The sequence below is a fragment of the Hyla sarda genome, chromosome 3 (assembly GCF_029499605.1).
Source record: "Hyla sarda isolate aHylSar1 chromosome 3, aHylSar1.hap1, whole genome shotgun sequence".
NCBI lineage: Eukaryota > Metazoa > Chordata > Amphibia > Anura > Hylidae > Hyla > Hyla sarda.
This window is the reverse complement of record NC_079191.1, coordinates 403019497-403043919: the sequence shown is the minus strand read 5'-3', so window position 1 is coordinate 403043919 and position 24423 is coordinate 403019497. Positions and strand designations below refer to the sequence as shown.

The window sequence follows — 24423 nt, the reverse complement described above, 5'->3', positions numbered from 1 at the left end:
GGCTTGGCATTAATCCCGATTAGCTTTTTATATTCCGTAACTGGAGCTAAGCTGATACCAGGGAACATTGCCTGAAAAGATGATGTAATGAGCTGATTTGCATATTCCCCTACCCAGAATGCCTGCAGAGTGCTTAGTGGCCCTTGAAAGCTCCGTCACACCAGGAGTGGTGAACTCTCCCTGAGTTAAATACTCATCCCGTTTATATTTATATTATATATATATACACACACACACACACTCATATCTATATGTCTTTTACATATATATTTGTATACAAAATATATTTCTTTACATTTTTGTAAAATGTCTTCATTACAATGATTTCAGATAGCTTTTTAAATGACATATACGCAAACATAATAAGAAAAAGCTACATCATATGTAATCTGTGAATTCCAGTACTGTCGAGTATTTTAATCCTACATTTAAATGTATTTATTTTATTATTTTCCACCTTTTAAATCATCCCATAAAATTATGTTATTTCCTATTTTTTTTCTCTCTCTCTCTTTCCAGTTTTACCAGAAACAAAGTATTGAACTTTTACAATGAAACAAAGGATAACTGATAAGTGCTGATGTTTTCATTTGTGTTCTGTTTTTGGCAGTTTTTTTCTTGTATTTTTTTTTTTTTTCCTTTGTGAGGATATTCCATAAGAAAAAAAAATATTACAAAAAATAAATAAATAAGCAACATAACCTTGTGAAGGCTATGGTCTTTTTTATGAACAGAAAAATAATAAAAATGATAATTACTATTATAATAAAAAATAAGTTGAGAAACGCTGCAGACCATAAAAATTACTGATAGAAAAAAAAAACAGACTAAGAAATACATATATAAATAGAAAGATAAATATGGAATAGATAGATATTAGATCAGGGTTTCCCAACCATGGTGCCTCCAGCTGCTGCAAAACTACAACTCCTAGCATGCCTGGACACCCTGGTTGGGAAACCCTGTTATAGATAGATAGATAGATAGATAGATAGTAATGATAGATAGATAGATATGAGATAGATATGAGATAGATAGATAGATAGTAATGATAGATAGATAGATATGAGATAGAGAGATATGAGATAGATAGATAGATAGATATGAGATAGATAGATATGAGATAGATAGATAGATAGATATGAGATAGATAGATATGAGATAGATAGATAGATCGATATGAGAGAGAGATAGATAGATATGAGATTGATAGATAGATCGATATGAGAGATAGATAGATAGATAGATATGAGATAGATAGATAGATATGAGATAGATAGATATGAGATAGATAGATATGAGATAGATAGATAGATCGATATGAGAGAGAGATAGATAGATATGAGATTGATAGATAGATCGATATGAGAGATAGATAGATAGATATGAGATAGATAGATAGATCGATATGAGAGATAGATAGATAGATAGGAGATGGATAGATAGATAGATATGAGATAGATAGATGATAGACAGATAGGAGATGAATAGATAGATAGATATGAGATAGATAGATATGAGATAGATAGATAGATATGAGATAGATAGATATGAGATAGATAGATAGATATGAGATAGCTAGATAGATAGATATGAGATAGATAGATAGATAACAGCAGATGGAGCAGCACTCAAATCATCACAGTAGGAGGGTGCAGGCTGGGGTTGGGCCCTGGTCCTCGGGCCCCACTTAGATACAGAAGATACGTAGACGCAGCAGCACTCCAGAGTAGTGAAAAATAGTGACTTTAATATCACCAAAAATGTACAGCGACATTTCCACCACCTCTCGTGGCCATCATCAAGCCTGAGATGGCCACGAGGGGTGGTTGAAACGTCACTGTACATTTTTGGTAATAAATAAAGTCACTATTTTTCACTACTCCGGAGTGCTGCTGCGTCTACGTATCTTCTGTAGATAGATAGATGATAGATAAATAGATAGATATAGATAAACATATATAGGATATTAATTAAACACTTCTTTGTAGAATAAGGATTTATTTGCTGCATAACTTAAGGATCTGAATCATGTTGCTCCTTAAAATTAAATCTAATCCGAATCTATAATTCTGAGGTCATGTCTGAGGTGAGCAGTCTAGAGAAAAACAACCCCGCACTATAAGCTAATACCACAAACTAATGAGTCAATACTATTAACACCTGCACATTAAATGTATTTCGGTTGGCAGCATTCCCAGAAAAAAGGTGAAATGTAATATAGTGAGGTCGGGAGAGAAAATACTGCATTCTGGAGTGTCATTAGAAAGCTCTCTATTGTGCAAGGGCTCCGGCTAAAATGTTTGCCACTGCAACCAAACCTAATGCTTTAAGCCAAGAAACTTGGCACCTACTTGAAAGATGATGGGTCCTGACACCCGAAACACTTGACTATGCCAGCGCGGAGAGAAGTGAGGACAGAGCCGGCAACCAGGGTCAGATAGAAAGCACAAGGAATTCAGAGTCCATTTCCATGTCTAGAAGAGACAGCGCTATGTCCCAGAGGTCTCATCTGTCATGTTACAGGGGCAGCGGCAAGTTAACTCCTTGTTATGTCTGGACATCCTGGTATATACAGTCTGAGGGGTTATGGTCAATGCTCATCAGCCCAAAATAAATAAGCCGAAAAAAATGTATCCCTCCTCTTTTTCTATATACACACATATAAATTAATACATATATCTATGTATCTATCTCAGATCTATCTAATACAGGGTTTCCCAACCAGGCCATTGGCTGTCCGGGCATGCTGGGAGTTGTAGTTTTGAAACAGCTGGAGGCACCCTGGTTGGGAAACACTGTATTAGATAGATATGAGATAGATAGATATGAGATAGATAGATCGATATGAGATGGATAGATAGATAGATAGATAGATGGATAGATAGATAAGAGATAGATAGATAGATAGATATGAGATAGATAGATATGAGATGGATAGATATGAGATGGATAGATAGATAGGAGATAGATAGATAGATGGATAGATAGATAGATAGATAGATATGAGATGGATAGATAGATAGATAGATAGATAAGAGATAGATAGATAGATATGAGATAGATAGATATGAGATGGATAGATATGAGATGGATAGATATGAGATGGATAGATAGATGGATAGATAGATAGATAAGAGATAGATAGATAGATAGATAGATAGATAGATATGAGATGGATAGATAGATAAGAGATAGATAGATATGAGATAGATAGATAGATAGATAGATAGATAGATGAGATAGATAGACAGATATGTCCACGATGTCCAGATAGATAGATACTGATGCTTTTCACTTGCTTGCATCGGATGTATCAGGTCATATGTACTATTTATCTGTTTTCTTTTTTATATTTTGAAACTTAATTAAAAAAAACTATTTAAGAAAAAAAAATACCTATACAAACACATGAATATAAATATATACATAGCCTTTGGGTCCATTCACACGGACATCATTTTGAGTGCGGAAAATACGCAGTGGATTTTGTTGCTACCGATTAACTTCAATAAGTTGAGAGCAAATCTGCAAATCCTCCACCATTGCAGATTTGCTGCTGGCCCATTAAAGTCAATGGGTAGCAAAATCTACAGCTGATAAGGTAGGTGTGAATGTGAACACCCTTAAAGGGGTACTCTGGTGGAATTTTTATTTTATTTTTTAAATCAACTGCCAGAAAGTTAAAAAGATTTGTAAGTTACTTCTATTAAAAAAAAAAAAATTATCCTTCCAGTACTTATCAGCTGCTGTATGCTCCACATGAAGTTCTTCTCTTTTTAAATTTCTTTTCCTTTCTGTCTGACCACAGTGCTCTCTGCTGACACCTTTGTCCATGTCAGGAACTGTCCAGAGTAGGAGCAAATTCCCATAGGAAATTCTCATGCTCTAGACAGTTCCTGACATGGACAGAGGTGTCAGCAGAGAGCACTGTGGTCAGACAGCAAAGAAATTCAAAAAGAAAAAAACTTCTGGAGCATACAGCAGCTGATAAGTACTGGAAGGATTAAGATTTCAAAATAGAAGTAATTTACAAATCTTTTTAACTATTTAGAAGCAGATGATTTTAATTTCCTTTCCATTTCCATTACTCCTTTAAACTTTAGGCACACAAAACAATTAAAATAAAAAACTGACTAAATCCTGTTTGTCCAGCGCAAACTACTCAAAATCTTCCCTCTCTGTACAAGTGGCTTACTACCAGCCATTCAACAAATCAGTCACCAGAAATGTGTCAACCACACTAGGTAAATGTCCCCTTTTCGAGGCTGACTACTTCAGGAGTCTCATCAGAGATTTCTCACAGCTTTTCAGGGCAGACTTTGTTACAAGCCAAGTATAAACCAACCTCAGTACCTGTGCTGACTTGGAGCCAACCAAAAAATGTGAAGTGGCCCAGGAAGTGAATGAAAGGCCCAACTACCAAGCCTGCATTACATCCCATATAAATCCAGGCCCAATAACGGGAATTACCAAATTTCCTAACAGTCTTTAATACACGTGTGGACTGATACAAAAGTCGTAACGCATGATCAGAAACAGAGAAGTAATGTCATGTACTGACTTTTTCCATATAGATTAAAGGGGTACTCCGTCCCTAGACATCTTATCCACTATCCAAATGATAGAGGACAAGATGTCTGATCGCGGGGGGTCCGGCTGCTGGGACCCCCCACGATCTCTAGTCCGGCAGCATGGCATTCTGAACATTCATCACACCCCCTCCATTATTGTCTATGGGGGATATATGGAGCAGGCTGGGGGTCACTCATAATCCAGCACAGAGTCAGCTCCACGCATGCGGGTTACTGGGGTGCTGGGCCAGAGATCATGGGGGGGGACCCAGCAGCCGGACCCCCCCAGCGAATAGGCATCTTACCCCCTATCCAAAGATACCGTATCTAGGAGGGAAGCACCCCTTTAAATCTACATTTAAAGGGGTACTCCGGTGGAAAACTTTTTTTTTTTTTTTTTAAATAAACTGGTGCCAGAAAGGTAAACAGATTTGTAAATCACTTCTATTAAAAAATCTTAATCCTTCCAGTATTTATGACCTGCTGAATACTACAGAGGAAATTCTTTTCTTTTTGGAACACAGAGCTCTCTGCTTACATCACGAGCACAGTGCTCTCTGCTGACATCTCTGTCCATTTTAAGAACTGTCCAGAGTAGGAGAAAATCCCCATAGCAAACATATGCTGCTCTGGACTAGGGATCGACCGATTATCAGTATGGCCGCTATTATCGGCCGATAATCACGATTTTGGGCATTATCGGTATCGGCAATTACCTTGCCGATAAGCCGATAACGCCCCGCCCCCCGCACCGACCCCAAAAGCCCCCCCCGACCTGCCGCACCGCGAACGCCCCCCCCCCCCCACCGCCCCAGCCCCATTGCCTCCCCCATGCCCGGTTTTATAATTACCTGTTCCCGGAGCCCACGCTACTTCTTGCTCCTGCTGCGTCCTGCGTTACGCTGTGCGCAATGACGAGTGACGTGATGTGCGCGACGTGACGTCACAGTCAGTGCGCACAGTGACAGTTCAGGAGGACGCCACCGGAGCCAGATGTGGAGTGGACCCTGGGAACAGGTAATTATAAAACCGGGGATGGGGGAGGCAATTAGGCTGGTGCGGTGCGGGGGGGTTGGTCGTGGTGGGGCGGGTCGGGGGGGGGCGGTCGCGGGTGCGGTGCAGCGGTGGTCGCGGTGCGGCGGGGGGAGTGGTGTCGGTGATAGGTCTCAGGACCCCCGGACAGGCAGGAGGAGAGAAGCGGGTGGCGGCGGTGGCGGCGGTCTATGGCACCGCAAAAGCCACTGCAGTGCATTGATTTAAAGCGCCCGCTTTAAATCAATGATCTGCAGCGGTGTCGCGGGGGGATAAATAGCCGATAACTTATACCGGAATATCGGTATAAGTTATCGGCTATCGGCCCTAACCTCCACCAATTATCGGTATCGGCCCTAAAAAAAACGATATCGGTCGATCCCTACTCTGGACAGTTCCTAAAATGGACAGAGATGTCAGCAGAGAGCACTGTGCTCGTGATGTCATCAGTGTTCCAAAAAGAAAAGAAATTCCTCTGTAGTATTCAGCAGCTAATAAGTAATGGAAGGATTAAGATTTTTTTAATAGAAGTAATTTACAAATCTGTGTAACTTTCTGGCACCAGTTGATTTAAAAAAATAAAAATAAAAAATAAAGTTTTCCACCGGAGTATCCCTTTAAATTGATATAACGTGCTTCAAGCTCCACTCCAAATAGCAGACACTAGCATTTTATAGAGGTTTATGGGGTGTATAGAAGAATTTCTCTTCTACTATCTGCTATATCTATGCAATTTATTTTTCCTTTTTGATATTGAATTTGTGTTTTTTACAGACATACCCCAGAGTGATGGCTATGTATTTTCATGTCATGGTAATAAAGGTGACAGGTCCTGTGTTCCAATACAGAGGTCTCCTCGGGGCTAGAAATCAATGACTTCATATAAGTGCCTTGATCTCCAGTAGAATTACAGATACAAAGTTTTCAATGTGTCTAGCCATTGCCCCCAGAGACAGGCATTAGGGCAGATTGTGCTCTTAGTCTGCGCTGGTACATTGTAAAGGTTGGGGTATTGATTCACGTACAAGTCTGAAAAGGGCAAAGCTGGAGAACAAGATAACCTAAAATATCAAGTATCACAGTGATCCCTTATTGCACGGCATGTGGCTGCTCATTACCTGTCACTAGAGCCGTAGTGTCATGCACAGTGTGAACAGGAATCACTATTGTACACTAGACAGTATATACACCAGTGTTTCCCAACCAGTGTGCCTCCAGCTGTTGCAAAACTACAACTCCCATCATGCCCGGACAGCCTTCGGCTGTCCGGGCATGATGGGAGTTGTAGTTTTGCAACAGCTGGATGCACGCTGGTTTAGAAACACTCGTGTATGTGTATATATATATATATATATATATATATATATATATATATATATATGATATAACTTTGAACATTCAAATTACCCACGCCATAAGTGAGTAGCGTTGGAATGATGTAGGTAGCTAGAGATGAGCGAACTTACAGTAAATTCGATTCGTCACGAACTTCTCGGCTCGGCAGTTGATGACTTTTCCTGCATAAATTAGTTCAGCTTTCAGGTTCTCCGGTGGGCTGGAAAAGGTGGATACAGTCCTAGGAGATTCTTTCCTAGGAATGTATCCACCTTTTCCAGCCCACCGGAGCACTTGAAAGCTGAACTAATTTATGCAGGATAAGTCATCAACTGCCGAGCCGAGAAGTTCGTGACAAATCGAATTTACTGTGAGTTCGCTCATCTCTATAGGTAGCTATCCCACTAATGTGCTACCCCCCCCCCCCCCCCCCCTTCCCGGACACCTTCTGTATGTAACAAGCAGCTCACAGAAAGCTTAAAGGGGTTATGCAGGAAAAAACTTATATATATATATCTATATATATATATATATCAACTGGCTCCAGAAAGTTAAACAGATTTGTAAATTACTTCTATTAAAAGATCTTAATCCTTTCAGTACTTATGAGCTTCTGAAGTTCAGGTTGTTCTATTCTGTCTAAGTGCTTTCTGATGACACGTGTCTCGGTAAACACCCAGTTTAGAAGCAAATCCCCATAGTAAACCTCTACTAAACTGGGCACATGTCATCAGAGAGCACTTAGAAAAGAACAACCTTAACTTCAGAAGCTCATAAGTACTGAAAGGATTAAGATTTTTTTAATAGAAGTAATTTACAAATCTGTTTAACTTTCTGGAGCCAGTTGATATATAATAAAAAGTTTTTTCCCAGGATAACCCATTTAAAGGGTTCTCCACTGGAAAACATTTTCTTTTAAGTCAACTGGTGCCGGAAAGTTAAACAAATTTGTAAATTAAAAAATCACAATCCTTCCAGTACTTATCAGCTGCTGTATAATACATAGGAAGTTCTTTTCTTTTTGAATTTCCTTTCTAGTCTGACCACAGTGCTCTCTGCTGACACCTCTTTCCATGTCAGGAACTGTCCAGAGCAAGAGAGGTTTGCTATGGGGATTTGCTCTCAGTTCCTAAAATGGACAGAGGTGTCAGTAGAGAGCACTGTGGTCAGACAGAAAGGAACTTCAAAAAGAAAAGAACTTACTGTGTATTATACAGTAGCTGATAAGTACTGGAAGGATTGGGATTTTTTAACCCCTTCAGGACCAAGCCCATTTTGGCCTTAAGGACCAGAGCGTTTTTTGCACATCTGACCACTGTCACTTTAAACATTAATAACTCTGGAATGCTTTTAGTTATCATTCTGATTCCGAGATTGTTTTTTCGTGACATATTCTACTTTAACGTAGTGGTAACATTTTTTGGTAACTTGCATCCTTTCCTTGTGAAAAATCCTAAAATTTGATGAAAAATTTGAAAATTTTGCATTTTTCTAACTTTGAAGCTCTCTGCTTGTAAGGAAAATGTATATTACAAATAAAAAAAATTTTTATTCACATATACAATATGTCTACTTTATGTTTGCATCATAAAAGTGACGAGTTTTTACTTTTGGAAGACACCAGAGGGCTTCAAAGTTCAGCAGCAATTTTCCAATTTTTCACAAAATTTTCAAACTCACTATTTTTCAGGGACTAGTTCAGGTTTGAAGTGGATTTGAAGGGTCTTCTTATTAGAAATACCCCACAAAAGACCCCATTATAAAAACTGCACCCCCCAAAGTATTCAAAATGACATTCAGTCATCATTTTAACCCTTTAGGTGTTTCACAGGAATAGAAGCAAAGTGAAGGAGAAAATTCACAATCTTCATTTTTTACACTCGCATGTTCTTGTAGACCCAATTTTTAAATTTTTACAAGGGGTAAAAGGAGAAAATTTATACTTATATTTGTAGCCCAATTTCTCTCGAGTAAGCACATACCTCATATGTCTATGTTAAGTGTTCGGCGGGCGCAGTAGAGGGCTCAGAAGGGAAAGAGCGATAAGGGGATTTTGGAGAGTACGTTTTTCTGAAATGGTTTTTGGGGGGCATGTTGCATTTAGGAAGCCCCTATGGTGCCAGAACAGCAAAAAACCCTCACATGGCATACCATTTTGGAAACTAGACCCCTTGAGGAATATAACAAGGAATAAAGTGAGCCTTAATACCCCACAGGTGTTTCACGACTTTTGTATATGTAAAAAAAAATTATTTTTTTTCACTAAAATGTGTGTTTCCCCCCAAATTTCACATTTTTCCAAGGGTTAATAGCAGGAAATACCCCCCAATATTTGTAACCCCTTCTCTTCTGAGTATGGAGGTACCCCATGAGTTGACCTGAAGTGCACTATGGGCGAACTACAATGCTCAGAAGAGAAGGAGTCATATTTGGCTTTTTGAGAGCAAATTTTGCTCGGGGGGCAAGTCGCATTTAGGAAGCCCCTATGGTGCCAGAACAGCAAAAAATACCCACATGGCATACCATTTTGGAAACTAGACCCATTGAGGAATGTAATAAGGAATAAAGTGAGCCTTATTACCCCACAGGTGTTTCACGACTTTTGCATATGTAAAAAAAAAAAAAAAAATTTCCACTAAAATGTGTGTTTCCCCCCTAATTTCACCTTTTTGCAAGGGTTAATAACAGAAAATACCCCCCAAAATTTGTAACCCCATCTCTTCTGAGTATGGAGGTACCCCATAAGTTGACCTGAAGTGCACTATGGGCGAACTACAATGCTCAGAAGAGAAGGAGTCATATTTGGCTTTTTGAGAGCAAATTTTGCTCGGGGAGCATGTCGCATTTAGGAAGCCCCTAAGGTGTCAGAACAGCAAAAAAAAAAACACACATGGCATACCATTTTGGAAACCAGACCCCTTGAGGAACGTAACAAGGGGTACAGTGAGCATTTGCCCCCCACTGGTGTCTGACAGATCTTTGGAACAGTGGGCTGTACAAGTTTTCATTTTCATGGACCACTGTTCCAAAGATCCGTCAGACACCTGTGGGGGGTAAATTCTCACTGCACCCCTCATTACATTCCGTGAGGGGTGTCGTTTCCGAAATGGGGTCACATGTGGGTTTTTTTTTTTTTTGCGTTTGTCAAAACCGCTGTAACAATCAGCCACCCCTGTGCAAATCACCTCAAATGTACATGGTGCGCTCTCCCTTCTGGGCCTTGTTGTGCGCCCCCAGAGCACTTTGCGCTCACATATGGGGTATCTCTGTAGTCGGGAGAAATTGCGTTACAAATTTTGGGGGGCTTTTTTTCCCTTTTACCTCTTGTGAAAATGTAAAGTATAGGGCAACATCAGCATGTTAGTGTAAAAACTAAAAAAATTTTACACTAACATTCTGGTGTAGACCCCAACATTTCCTTTTCATGAAGGGTTAAAGAAGAAAAAGCCCCCCAAACCTTGTAACGCAATTTCTCCCGAGTACAGCGATACCCCATATGTGACCCTAAACTGTTGCCCTGAAATACGACAGGGCTCCAAAGTGAGAGCGCCATGTGCATTTGAGGCCTAAATTAGAGATTTGCATAGGGGTGGACATAGGGGTATTCTACGCCAGTGATTCCCAAACAGGGTGCCTCCAGCTGTTGCAAAACTCCCAGCATGCCTGGACAGTCAACGGCTGTCCGGCAATACTGGGAGTTGTTGTTTTTCAACAGCTGGAGGCTCTGCTTTGGAAACAGTGGTGTACCGGACGTTCTTATTGGGGGAGGGGGGCTGTGTAAGGGTATGTGTATATGTAGTGTTTTTAACTTTTTATTTTATTTTGTGTTCGTGTAGTGTAGTGTTTTTAGGGTACAGTCACATGGGCGGGGGATTACAGCGAGTTTCCCAGCGCAAAATTAGCTGCATCTCAAGATGCGAGAAACCCATTGTAAAACCCTCGCCCATGTGAATGTACCCTGTACATTCACGGGGGTTGCGGGGCGGGGGGGGGGGGGGGGCTTGCATCAGCTGTTGCAAAACCACAACTCCCAGCATGCATGGTCTGTTAGTGCATGCTGGGAGTCATAGTTTTGCAACAGCTGGAGGCACACAGGTTAGGAAACACTGAGTTAGAAACAGACAATGTTTCCCAACCAGTGTGTCTCCAGTTGTTGCAAAACTACAACTCCCAGCATGCCCAGACAGCTGAAGGGCATGCTGGGAGTTGTAGTTCGGCAACATCTGAAGGGCCAGATGTTGCTGAACTAAAACTCCCAGCATGCCTGGACAGTAAGTGCATACTGGGAGTTGTAGTTTTTCAACAGCTGGAAGAGCACAGATTGGAGACCATTATACAATGGTCTCCAAACTGGGGCCCTCCAGATGTTGCAAAACTACAACTCCCAGCATGCATGGTCTTTTAGTGCATGCTGGGAGTTATAGTTTTGCAACAGCTGGAGGCACACAGGTTAGGAAACACTGAGTTAGAAACAATGTTTCCCAACCAGTGTGTCTCCAGCTGTTGCAAAACTACAACTCCCAGCATGCCCAGACAGCTGAAGGGCATGCTGGGAGTTGTAGTTCGGCAACATCTGAAGGGCCAGATGTTGCTTAACTAAAACTCCCAGCATGCCTGGACAGTCAGTGCATGCTGGGAGTTGTAGTTTTGCAACAGCTGGAAGAGCACAGATTGGAGACCATTATACAATGGTCTCCAAACTGGGGCCCTCCAGATGTTGCAAAACTACAACTCCCAGCATGCCCAGACAGCCAAAGGCTGTCTAGGCATGCTGGGAGTTGTAGTTTTCAGACTCCTAGAAGCAGCAGTGAAGATCTTCACTGCTGCCTCTGAGGACTACATACTTACCTGCCGGTCCCGTCGCTGCTCCTCGGTCCTGCAGCTGCTCCTCGGTCCCGCCGCTGCTCCAGGTAAGTCCGCCGGTCCCCACGTGTTCCCCCCGTGTGCCGCAGGTCCCCGCGAGCCCCTGCAGCCTTCGTCCCCCGTTCTGCCCGACTTCCAGGGCGGGGGATCTGAACTTTCACCCCAGATCACTGTGATTGGTCCACAGGGACCAATCACAGTGATCGCTGACCAGGACCATCAATTGATGGTCCTGGGGGTGAAGCAGAAGTTGTCCCCTGCTGGAAACAGCGGGACTTCTGCCAGTTAACCCGTGCGATGCTGCGCATCGCCGGGTTAACTGAATGTCATTTATAAACGCCGGGATGCGCGAACACACTGCACAACCCGGCGTTTATATATGACATTCTGCGGGAAGGGGTTAATAGAAGTAATTTACATATTTACAATATGGGATACATGGAGGGGCGTGTTGGCCGCCACTTCGTCCAGAGGTTGGCAGGCCCCCTTCCCCTACCCCCCGACCCAAGTCCCTGAAGTGCTCCCCTGCTCCCTGACTTGTGAGTCACCTGGAAGCTGAGCCCTGTTTCCAAAACCCATTACTGCACTGTGCATACAAACTATGCACAGGTGCGAGATTAGAAACAAGACCCGCCTTCCAGTTGACTGTCAATCAAGTAGGGACTTTGTGGGTGGTTCCCATCTCTATTTTAGGGTTGTGGGTTTCATGGCAGGATTATTTTACATGGGGGGGGGGGTCTCTCTTGTATATGTCTGCCATTAATGTTGCAATAAAGGTTATATTGTGAATAATTTTGTGAGGTTAGGTTGAAGGTTATATACCGTATTATGTGCAAGCTTTTCATTTTTTCCCCCCAATATTGCCATTTTTTATTTCCCAAATAAAAATAGTGTATTGTGTTTTTTGCACACACACATACATATATAGAATACACTGAACTACATTGGGGTTCTTTATTATGTAAGTGAACAATGGTTTCCATTTTCATAAACAAAAATGCATTAAAATAATATATATATATATATATATATATATACATACATATATATATATACACACACACACATACATACCTATACACACAGTACAGACCAAAAGTTTGCACACACCTTCTCATTCAGAGTTTTCTTTATTTTCATGACTATGAAAATTGTAGATTCACATTGAAGGCATCAAAAACTATGAATTAACACATGTGGAATTATAGACATAACAAAAAAGTGTGAAAATATGTCATATTGTAGGTGGAAAGTGTCCCCAAGTGCAGTCACAAAAACCATCAAGAGCTACAAAGAAACTGGCTGACATGCGGAGCGCCCCAGGAAAGGAAGACCAAGAGTCACCTCTGCTGCGGCGGATAAGTTCATCCGAGTCACCAGCCTCAGAAATCGCAGGTTAACAGCAGCTCAGATTAGAGAGCAGGTCAATGCCACAGAGTTCTAGCAGCAGAAACATCTCCAGAACAACTGGTAAGAGGTGACTGTGTGAATCAGGACTTCATGGTAGAATATCTGCTAGGAAACCATTGCTAAGGACAGGCAACAAGCAGAAGAGACTTGTTTGGGCTAAAGAACACAAGGAATGGACAATAGACCAGTGGAAATCTGTGCTTTGGACTCTACATGCCTGGTTTCCACCGTGAAGCATGGAGGAGGAGGTGTGATGGTGTGGGGGGGCTTTGCTGGTGACACTGTTGGGGATTTATTCAAAATTGAAGGCATACTGAAGCAGCATGGCTACCACAGTATCTTGCAGCGGCTGCTATTCCATCCGGTTTGCGTTTAGTTGGACCATCATTTATTTTTCAACAGGACAATGACCCCAAACACCTCCAGGCTGTGTAAGGGCTATTTGACCAAGAAGGAGAGTGATGAGGTGCTGCGCCAGATGACCTGGCCTCCACAGTCACCGGACCTGAACCCAATGAAGGCAAAAGGGCCAACAAGTGCTAAGCATCTCTGGGAACTCCTTCAAGACTGTTGGAAGACCATTTCAGGTGACTACCTCTTGAAGCTCAACAAGAGAATGCCAAGAGTGTGCAAAGCAGAAATCAAAGCAAAAGGTGGCTAGAACCTAGAATAGGACATATTTTCAGTTGTTTCACACTTTTTTGTTATGTATATAATTCCACATGTGTTCATTCATAGTTTTGATGCCTTCAGTGTGAATCTACAATTTTCATAGTCATAAAAATAAAGAAAACTCTGAATGAGAAGGTGCGTCCAAACTTTTGGTCTGTACTGTATATAAAAAATCCAGAACACAGCAGCACACAAAAAGATGGTGTTAAAAAAAGTGGAAGTTTATTCCATATATCCAGTGTAACAGATGAGAGCAACGTTTCTGTGACCTCTCATCACCGTTTTCAAGCTATAGATATATTATATCATTTTTTTAAAATGAAAATGTAAACCATTGCTCACTTACATAATAAAGAACCCCAACGTAGTTCAGTGTATTATTGTCCCTATCAGTATTCTAGTGGCACACAGTCTAGTAGACCGTACCTCCCGCAGAACCTAGTAGACTCACATACATGGCAGATGTGGCTTGGCTGTCATGGCAACTCAGAGGCACCCCGAGACCATATTGCGGCAGTGCCAAGAGCCGGGCATTAGAACCCCTCTGTTTAACCACCTAGATACCACAGTTGCTATTGATCAAAGCAACCAGGGGATTAAAAGGCTTCGATCTACACCTCTATATTACAGGCAGCTCCCAATGCAGATGGCGCGGTGACAGTTCGTAAATCCACGCCATCCAAATAACATACCTGTCTGTATTGCAGCAAATGCCTTAAAAACTCTACATACACCTAAGTCTTTTTGCAGGAAGGGGTTAATTCTGAGACAATGTACACATGCTGATGCCGGCTTTACCTGATGATGCTGGATTCTATTTATATTGCAGGTAAAGTTGTGATATAAATGGAATTTGTCGACGTCTTTCACGGTTCCTTCCTTCTCCTTTCCTGTTGATTTGGCCAGAGCGGACTGGAGGGTGACGTAATTTTGTTGGCAGCTAGAAGTACAATAAAACAATAGCAGGTTGACACAATAGATTGTAATAAACGTATTGTCACAGACCACAACAGTAAACAGCACAGACGCGTCATGGACTCTGTGTCCTGCCAGCAATATGTTCATGTCCAGATAGGGAAACTATTGTTTATGGCAAAAAGATGTCAATGGCGGGTGAGCGGAGGGAGCGGTGTAGATCGGCGATCATTCTCCCGCATATCAGGAGAAGGGCTGTACAAGTAAGGTGCAGAAATTACCTAAAACCTTATAACACAAATTATAAACAATACACATTATAACACATTAGACTGCAGCCAACTAATAAAAATTAAGGCATTGGACACTTTTAATTAACTTTTTCATTACTGAATTGGACTTGCTATGGTGCAAAATAATATTTTGTCTGCAGGTCTTTAAAGGGATATTCCAGCTTTATACATGTTATCCCCAATCCAAAGTATAAGATGTATGACGGCAGAGGTCCTGCCGCTGGGACCCATGCGATCTTGGTCAGCCCCCGGCATTCTGTGCCGATCGCTGCCTCAGAGATGTGACGTCACAGCCACGCCCCCTCCTGATGTCACACCACACCCCCTCCCATAGACATGAATGGAGGGGGGGGTGACGTCACAAGGGGGCGTGGCTGCAACAGCCAACGGCTGTCCGGGCATACTGGGAGTTGTAGTTTTGAAACATCTGGAGGTCCGCAGGTTGAAGACCACTGCGGCCTTTGTCATCATCCAGACCAGACTCCAGAGTTTTCTACTCACCTCCCCTCGGTGAGCTGGTATGGGCCATCTATGTAGCAGGGACCATCCGGTGGGGAGGGTTAGTCTTCACCGGGGGGGGCCCTCTTCTCCGCTCCGGGCCGGCCCCGGACTAGTGACACTGCCTTGACGATGATGCACAGGGACGTTCATGTGCAGGGACCTGTGCGTCGTCGTCAAGGCAACGTCACTAAACTGGGGCCAGCCCGGAGCGGAGAAGAGGGCCCCCGGTGAAGATGGACAGCCCGGAACGACTAACCCTCTCCACCGGACGGTCCCTGCAGCATACATGGCCCGGACCAGCTAATCCTTCCTTCCCACAGAGGGGAGGTGAGTAGAAAACTAAAGGGGGGGGGGGGTCTGGATGATGACGAAGGCCCGCGCAGTGGTCTTCAACCTGCGGACCTCCAGATGTTGCAAAACTACAACTCCCAGCATGCCCGGACAGCCGATGGCTGTCCGGGCATACTGGGAGTTGTAGTTTTGCAACATCTGGAGGTCCCCAGGTTGAAGAACACTGAGAAGGGATTGACAGGCGGAGAGTTCACTCGAGTATAAGCCGAGGGGGGTGTTTTCAGCACGAAAAATCATGCTGAAAAACTCAGCTTATACTCCAGTATACACGGTAAGTCCTAAAACACTCTCAAAGTCTGTGAAACTGTGCACCGTAGATGTAGAAAACGATGTCCGTTAGGAAGTGTTCTAACTTTATGACTGAGGCTAGGATGTTGCATAGGAATAGAAAAACATGGCCACTTTCTTTCAAAAGTAGTGCCACACCAGTATAGTATTGAGGCCAATGGGACCAAACCGTGTTACCACATAGCATCTGTGGACAGTTGTGGGGCTGGTTCCAGGTTAAATTTATCGATGACAAAGGACATCAATAAATCAGATCGATTGGGGTCCGACACGTCCAGTGATCAGCAGTGATCGCAAGAGCCACAGCGCCAGCATATACAGGGCAGGAAGCAACAACACTGTAAATTGTGAAGTGGCCATTCTGGGTTACTGTAGCTCAGCTCTCATTCCCATCAATGTGAGCTGCAGTAACCTAGCATGGCCACTACACAAAACATGGCGCTGTCTGCTTCTGGCTCTGCTACACATTGGGCAGGACTGCCGGGTGTCAGAGCTTCACCAATCTGATGTCCTATCCTGAGTATACGTTGTCAATATATTTTGTCCAGAAAAGCTTTTTAAAAAGGAAAACTGTCCTCAGTGTCACAGCACTAACCTGTTGGTACAGAGGTGTAGTGCGGGTGAGACTGATGATAACCATACTTACCTGTTCCATTGTCCCATTGTCCCATTGTCCCACTATCTTGCTCCATATTTCCGTTCCAGCAGCGTGCTTCGGGCATGGGCGGAGCTTTCTGACGTCAGCAGAGAAGCAGCAGTGGTGATGTCAAGAAGCTCCGCACGTGCCCCAAGCTGCCGCCAGAACGGAAGATATAGAGTAAAATAGCGGGACAACGTGACCAGGGATCGGGGACAGGTATGTATGGTTGTCATCAGTGTCACCTGCACTACACACCTGTACCAACAGGTTAGTGCGGGTAACACTCATGACAGTTTTTCTTTAAAGGGGTACTCCGTCCCTAGACATCTTATCCCCTATCAAAAAGGATAGGGGATAAGATGTCTGATCGCGGGGGTCCCGCCGCTGGGACCCCCGTGATCTCTGTGCAGTACCTGACATCCGTTTAGAACGCTTGGAGTGGGCAGCGGGAGTCGTGAAGTCACTGTCACGCTGCTCGTGACGTCACACCACCCCCCTCAATGCAAGTCTATGGGAGGGGGTGTGGTGACTGCCACGCCCCCTCCCATAGACTTGCATTGAGGGGGCGTGACATGATGTCACAAGGGGCGTGGCAGTGAAGTCACGACTCCCGCCGCCTGCTCCAAGCGTTCGGAACAAAATGTTCTGAATGCTGGGGCAGCAGAGTACCCCTTTAAATGTAAAAATGAAGGCAATAGCTCTAAAGAAGCCAACAAAGAGCATAAAGTGCTTCCAATGTGGTTGTCACTTCCCTTGGTTTGAATAACACATTAAAGTGTCACTGTCACGGGGACATGTCAAAAGTTTTGATCAGTTGGGGTCTCAGTGCTTCGAGGTCCCTGTGACAAAGCATCGGGTACAGGCAGGTGGGCATAACTACTCACAGTTTTCTGATGTGTTCCAGTGAGTCCTTATCTTTGGCAATCATGTCTGCTAATATATGCTGCACTCCCATCTCAATATCCTGAAGTGTTGACAGGCCTTTGAGAAAATTAAATAAATAGGTTAAATACATATAATAAAAACAAGTCTGATGTCAGGACTTTGACCAAACAGGTGAAACTCGAAAAATTTGAATATCGTGCAAAAGTTCATTGTATTTCATTAATGCAACTTTAAAGGAAAGGAAGCATGAAGTGCTCCAAAATCTCTTGGTAGATGGATACGTTGACCCTGGACTTAAATGGGTTATCCCCCATAAGGTGATTTTAGTATGTACCTGGCAGACAGTAATGGACATTCTTAGGAAGGATCTGCGCTTGTCTTGGGGCTAAATGGCTATGTTGTGAGATTACCATAACACTGTGGCTAGCTTTTTGTGAACTGGTATTTCCTGTTTGAGATTTTCTTTTTTGACTACAAATCCCATAATTCCATTTTCCTCCCTCCCACACATCAGCCACCCCACCCATTGAAACATAAATGAGATGCATCCATTCAAAAGACCTGTGGTTTTCAATCAGGGTGCCTACAGCTGTTGCATTAGTTGCAGATTGATCTCTCTCCCACCAAGCGATCGCTCCACCCATTGAAGCAGACAGGCTCCCTGTCATCAGCTGACTAGTGAGTCAGGTCTCGGCCGCATTGCAACCTGGGAAAAATCTGAGACAACAGTCATTTTGTATGCTGGTAAAAATAAATATTGGGATGAAAATCACAGAAGAATTGTGAGAAAACCGTCACACACAGGTACAGACACTATATTATGAACTACACTAACTTTACAGCCCCTGTAGCACAGTCAAATAAAAAAAATTCCTGGAATACCCCTTTAATGAAGCACAGTGACCAACACCAGCAGATAACATGGCTCCCCAAATCATAGTAATTGGGGGGGCTTTGGGGTTTTCATGAGCTGTAAGCCATAATCATCACAATTCTGACAAATCACAGCTTGAACTATCTTGCTTTGCATGTAATGAGTCTCTCTCTAAGTTGCATTACTGAAATAAATGAACTTTGCACGATATTCAAATTTTTCGAGTTTCACCTGTACATTATTCATAAAAATGCACTAATATATCCAGATCATTTTATTTAGGATATGCAGAACTGTTAGGAGCAAAACTGTAATGAAATTGTGAAAAACAGCTCAGCACTGAATCCCAAAATATGGGTGCATGTAAATACATCCAGATAGTTGTGTTTACACATAATTGGCCGAAATCAATAATCCTAATTATTCTGTATAATTGGGGAAAACATTATTGGGTAAAAGAAAGAATACAGCAGTTTTCTGTGCAAAATGATCAACAGAATTTCCACAGATTTTAGATGTCAGCAGTTTAGTTGTGCAGCACTGCCATTTTTAGATGTCAGCAGTTTAGTTGTGCAGCACTGCCATCTAGTGGTATTATACTGCACTTCCTCGTAAAGTATATAAAAAAATAGATTACAAATCCTGAACTCCTTTACACATTGTGAAATACAATAATAGCATATAGTCATAATGCTCAGTGTACATGTTTTACAACCCTAACAATATTTCTATCATTGATCTAATCTGATTTATTGACTTATCTGATCAAAGTCACATGATATCAGTCCACACATTGGCCCTCATTTCCTAAGAGTGTTGTGTAGGTTTCTTTGTGGGTTTTAATTCCCTACAATTTATTTTCCATGGTATTTACTAAGGTTTCCCTACATTTTCCACTTTGCCTACATTTTGCTTTTTTTTACACATGCTCTGATCTGTCTGGTTTTCCTCAGCTCAAATCCACCACATTTTATGTGGAAACCTTAGTAAATATGTTGGGTTTTTGTGAAAATGTTGGGAATGCGCCCCTTTTTGGAGACCACGCCCCCTTTTCCTGATGACCATGCCCCTTTTTTGGGTTTTCTTAACAAAATGGAGAGTTAGTCTGGGTTTTTTCCAATTCTGGCGCAGACAGAATTTCTTGCGCAATGCGCCAGAATCTGGTGCACCAACAAATAATGTGCCCACAGGGCACTAATCCCTCATGATTCCCTTCCACCATAAAACTTAACTTTTATTTTATAATGCTTTTTAAAAATATGTGCAAGTGAGTTAAAATTGCAACCACTATCAGGGCACTAAATAACTTATCCGACCCTATTTCAACTGTATAAATGCTGGATTGATCCTCTTATTTGGGATCCAGCATAAGGTTCTTTGATTCACTGATCCTAGCAGGGAAGGATATTAGTGCTAATATTAGCACTAACTATAGGCAACAGCCGAGGAGTGAGTATAGCGTGTACTCTGCTAATAGATAGTGGTGCAGCTAAAACTGTATTGTACTGCTACTCCCTCCCCCCATTGAAGCAGACAGGCTCCTGTCATCAGCTGACTAGTGAGTCAGGTCACAGCCGCATTGCAACCTGGGAAAAATCCGAGACAACAGTCATTTTGTAAGCTGGTAAAAATAAATATTGGGGTAAAAATCAAGAATTGTGAGAAAACCGTCACACACAGGTAAAGACACTATATTATGAACTACACTAACTTTACAGCCCCTGTAGCATAGTCAAATAAAAAATAATCCTGGAATACCCCATTAACAGATGAGGCTCCTGGACAGGGACCCCCTTTTAATTCAGAATTACCTTACGCTTACAGAATATATGGTAACAGGTTTTCAGTGGACAACCCCTTTAAGCTGGTGGAGAAGTCCCACCGGTGTGGGGCTGGTGGGGATGGGTGCTGCATGGAGGGAGCAGGTGTACCGGGGCGTTCCGGGGCTGGTTCTGAGGAATCAGCTCGATGGCTGCCCTGATGTGACCTGTTTCTTCCGGGTCTCGCCATGAGGTAGAGGGGTGTAGAGCCGAGGTACTTCTGTGCCTCGGGGAGTGGTGACCCTGAGGTGCCGAAACTCACTGGGTGTTATAACTCACTGAGTGAAAGCACTGCACCATTACTCTTCACCTTTGGCACTCACCCTTGGCATCCCGGCTTTCTGGCTAGGATACGGGAAATTTTTATAGATCCGGCTGGATGACCGAGCAGTATATCTGCACTTATCCACTTATTTCTTTTTTGTGTTTTGTCACTGTGCCACTTTTACGTGTTGTTTTGTACACAGGATTGTCAGGATGCAGTAGCCCTTCTGGGTGTCCCTCCTGGCGGTCTAGGGGAGGTGTGTGTGGCCATTAGGTTCCTCACCTCCCTGCAACCCCCGGGCATCTTGGCTTTGGTCAAGATGTCACCAGTATACGGCTCCTCGGCTGATACCTTGGCTAACGCCTAGGATGAAGCCAGGCGCATTTTCGGCACCTTAGTAGCTTCGGCGAAAAGGGGCATCGAACCTGGATCCTTGCAGGTGCCTTCTGGCCCAGAGGTAAAGGGTAGGCTTGTTGGGGGGCCTCTCCACTGTTGGAGAAGGGCTTAGCGATAGACCGCATCCTTTGTGCACGTTTTTTTAGTATGACACGTTTGCACTTTTTCTTGCACTTTGGGTGATAGAGAGCACTTGCATCGGCTCTTAAAAAAAAAAAAAAAACCTTTATGGGACATCTTGTTTGCAGCATACCTTCCGTCTTTGGTTTTATATACATATGGAGGTTTAGTTGTTGTGGGGTTTCAATCAGAGCTTTGGCTGCATCTTCCAGTCCCAGCTGTCGGGCTCTCTGGGCTTTGGTGCCTTTGCTTCCTGTTTTGTAAGGTGTGTACTAGATAGAAGATAGGAGAGAAGTGTTACTTCTATAGTAAAGTCCTATCCACAGGGACGTCTATCATATATATCTATCTGTATACAGGCAGATACTAACCACATGCTCCAATTCATCCATGGACCTGCAGTTCAGCATGGCCGTGTGTAAAGTGGAGTTCAGTTTCCCTTCTTTCTTTAGTTTTTCTACCAGGGTGTGAGCTTTCTTTTCCACAGACCTGTTCAAAGAAACGTTAAAAAAAATACATTAAACTGGATTTAGGCAATTGCAAGAGAAGTCTGCGTCTCCGGCACGGCTGACTTGGTTAGAAGGCCACACCAATTCCTATAAAAGTCTCCACAAAGTTTAAAGTGTTAATGTAATTTAAATTAACTTTTGACATGTTGCACAGATATGTCAAAAGTTAAGATTGTCCAGGTTCTGGGTGCTGAGACCCGATCCGATCGTTCCTTTTAGGCTCAGAGCTCAATGTAGGACACAGGCTCCATAGAGCATAATAGAGCCTGTCGCCTTTAAGAAGTCGCGCACTGATGTGTTGGAGGGAGGAAAATGGAATTATGGGATTTGTAGGCAAAGAAGAAAACTCAAACAGGAAATACCAGTTCACAAAAAGCTAGCCACAGTATTATGGTAATCTCACAACATAGCCATTTAGCCCCAGGACAAGTGTAGATCCTTCCTAAGCATGTCCATTACTGTCTGCCAGGTACCTACTAAAATCACCTTATGGTGGAGAACCCCTTAATACACCACTTTATGAAGTGCACTTGGGAATTAATCATTTTAAACTGATGAACTAAAATAAGAATTTAGAATTTATAGGGGGAATCCTTAGTTTGAAGGGAATTAGTCCCTGAGGGGCGCCAGCCCTAAGGGAGTTCCTGTCACAAACCGAGGTGTCCGCAGAGGGCACTGTGGTCAGACTGGAAAGAACTATACAACTTCCTGTGGAGCATACAGCAGCTGATAAGTGCTGGAAGGATTAAGATTTTTACGTAGAAGTAATTTAAAAATCTATATAACTTTCTTGCACCAGTTGATTTGAAAACAATTTTCTTTCTCCGGAGTACCCCTTTAAATAGGGCAGCACAGCGACTGATATAATACCGTGACAAATCCACCGAGTCAACATGCTCACCGCAATTCCTGTAAGGTTTGCTGCACTTCTCTCAGGGCGTCTGCATCCAGATTGTTTATAAGCTCCTTCCTGTAGCGGGCAATGAAAGGTATGGTGTTCTCATCCTGGAAAAGCTGGATGATGTTGTTGCATATCCAGGATTCAATATTTGTTCTCTCTGATAATACCTGGAGGAATAAGAAGTAGTCACTTACAATTGGCAAAAAAAAGATCAGACTTTTTTTTAGAGATGAGCGAACTTACAGTAAATTCGATTCGTCACGAACTTCTCGGCTCGGCAGTTGATGACTTATCCTGCATAAATTAGTTCAGCTTTCAGGTGCTCCGGTGGGCTGGAAAAGGTGGATACAGTCCTAGGAGAGAGTCATAGGAAAGAGTCTCCTAGGAATGTATCCACCTTTTCCAGCCCACCGGAGCACCTGAAAGCTGAACTCATTTATGCAGGATAAGTCATCAACTGCCGAGCAGAGAAGTTCGTGACGAATCGAATTTACTGTAAGTTCGCTCATCTCTAGACTTTTTCTCATTTTCTCATTAACTTATTTTTTAACATTTTATAGTTCTGTTCTTCTTCCTTCCACCTCCAGGATTAGATAAGGCCTCAGAACCCCCAATAGCTTTACCACTATCCAAAAACTTAGTCCATGTGCTAGGCATACAGTGTATACTCACACCTGTCTATGCCCATAAAACAATGTTTCCCAACCATAGTGCCTCCAGCTGTTGCAAAACTACAACTCCCAGATTGCCCGGACAGCCAACAGCTGTCCGGGCATGCTGGGAGTTGTAGTTTTTCAACAGCTGGACGCTATAATCAGCATTCACTATATTCACCCAATGCCCATAAAACAGTGTTTCCCAACCATAGTGCCTCCAGCAGTTGCAAAACTACAACTCCCAGCATGCCCGGACAGCCAACGGCTGTACGGGCATGCTGGGAGTTGTAGTTTTTCAACAGCTGGACGCTATAATCGGCATTCCCTATATTCACTCTATGCCAATAAAACAATGTTTCCCAACCATAGTGGCTCCAGCTGTTGCAAAACTAAAACTCACAGCATGCCCGGACAGCCGTTGGCTGTCCGGGCATGCTGGGTGTTGTAGTTTTTCAACAGCTGGACGCTATAATCAGCATTCACTATATTCACTCTATGCCCATAAAACAATGCTTCCCAACCATAGTGGCTCCAGCTGTTGCAAAACTACAACTCCCAGCATGCCCGGACAGCCAACGGCTGTACGGGCATGCTGGGAGTTGTAGTTTTTCAACAGCTGGACGCTATAATCGGCATTCCCTATATTCACTCTATGCCCATAAAACAATGCTTCCCAACCATAGTGGCTCCAGCTATTGCAAAACTGAAACTCACAGCATGCACGGACAGCCGTTGGCTGTCCGGGCATGCTGAGAGTTGTAGTTTTTCAACAGCTGGACGCTATAAAATCGGCATTCACTATATTCACTCTATGCCCATAAAACAATGTTTCCCAACTATAGTGCCTCCAGCTGTTGCAAAAATACAACTCCCAGCATGTCCGGACAGCCAAAAGTTGTCAGGGCATGCTGGGAGTTGTAGTTTTTCAACAGCTGGATGCTATAATGGGCATTCACTAATCTTTCAAATACTGCGGCTAACATTATAAACACTCTATTACCCTATTAGCAATAATAAGGCATCATGGAGAATTTTAGGACATATTTTCATCCATTATCATGACCCAAGTATATTCACCTCTGAACATCATATTACAGTATATATGTATATGCCGAACACCCTG

General features: G+C 42.9%; 1 protein-coding gene across 5 annotated transcripts in view; it reads right to left on the bottom strand.

Annotated features, from left to right (window-relative positions):
* SRBD1 (S1 RNA binding domain 1) overlaps positions 1–24423 on the bottom strand; it is a 264119-nt gene that overhangs the window by 196894 nt on the left and 42802 nt on the right. For all 5 annotated transcript variants that reach the window (XM_056568118.1, XM_056568119.1, XM_056568121.1 and 2 more), the window contains exons 7-11: positions 22645–22811; positions 21606–21723; positions 21368–21506; positions 17759–17855; positions 14685–14826 (exon numbers count right to left, since the gene is read on the bottom strand). In XM_056568118.1, the coding sequence (XP_056424093.1) occupies positions 14685–14826; positions 17759–17855; positions 21368–21506; positions 21606–21723; positions 22645–22811 (663 nt within the window). The remainder of the gene's footprint in view (positions 1–14684; positions 14827–17758; positions 17856–21367; positions 21507–21605; positions 21724–22644; positions 22812–24423) is intronic.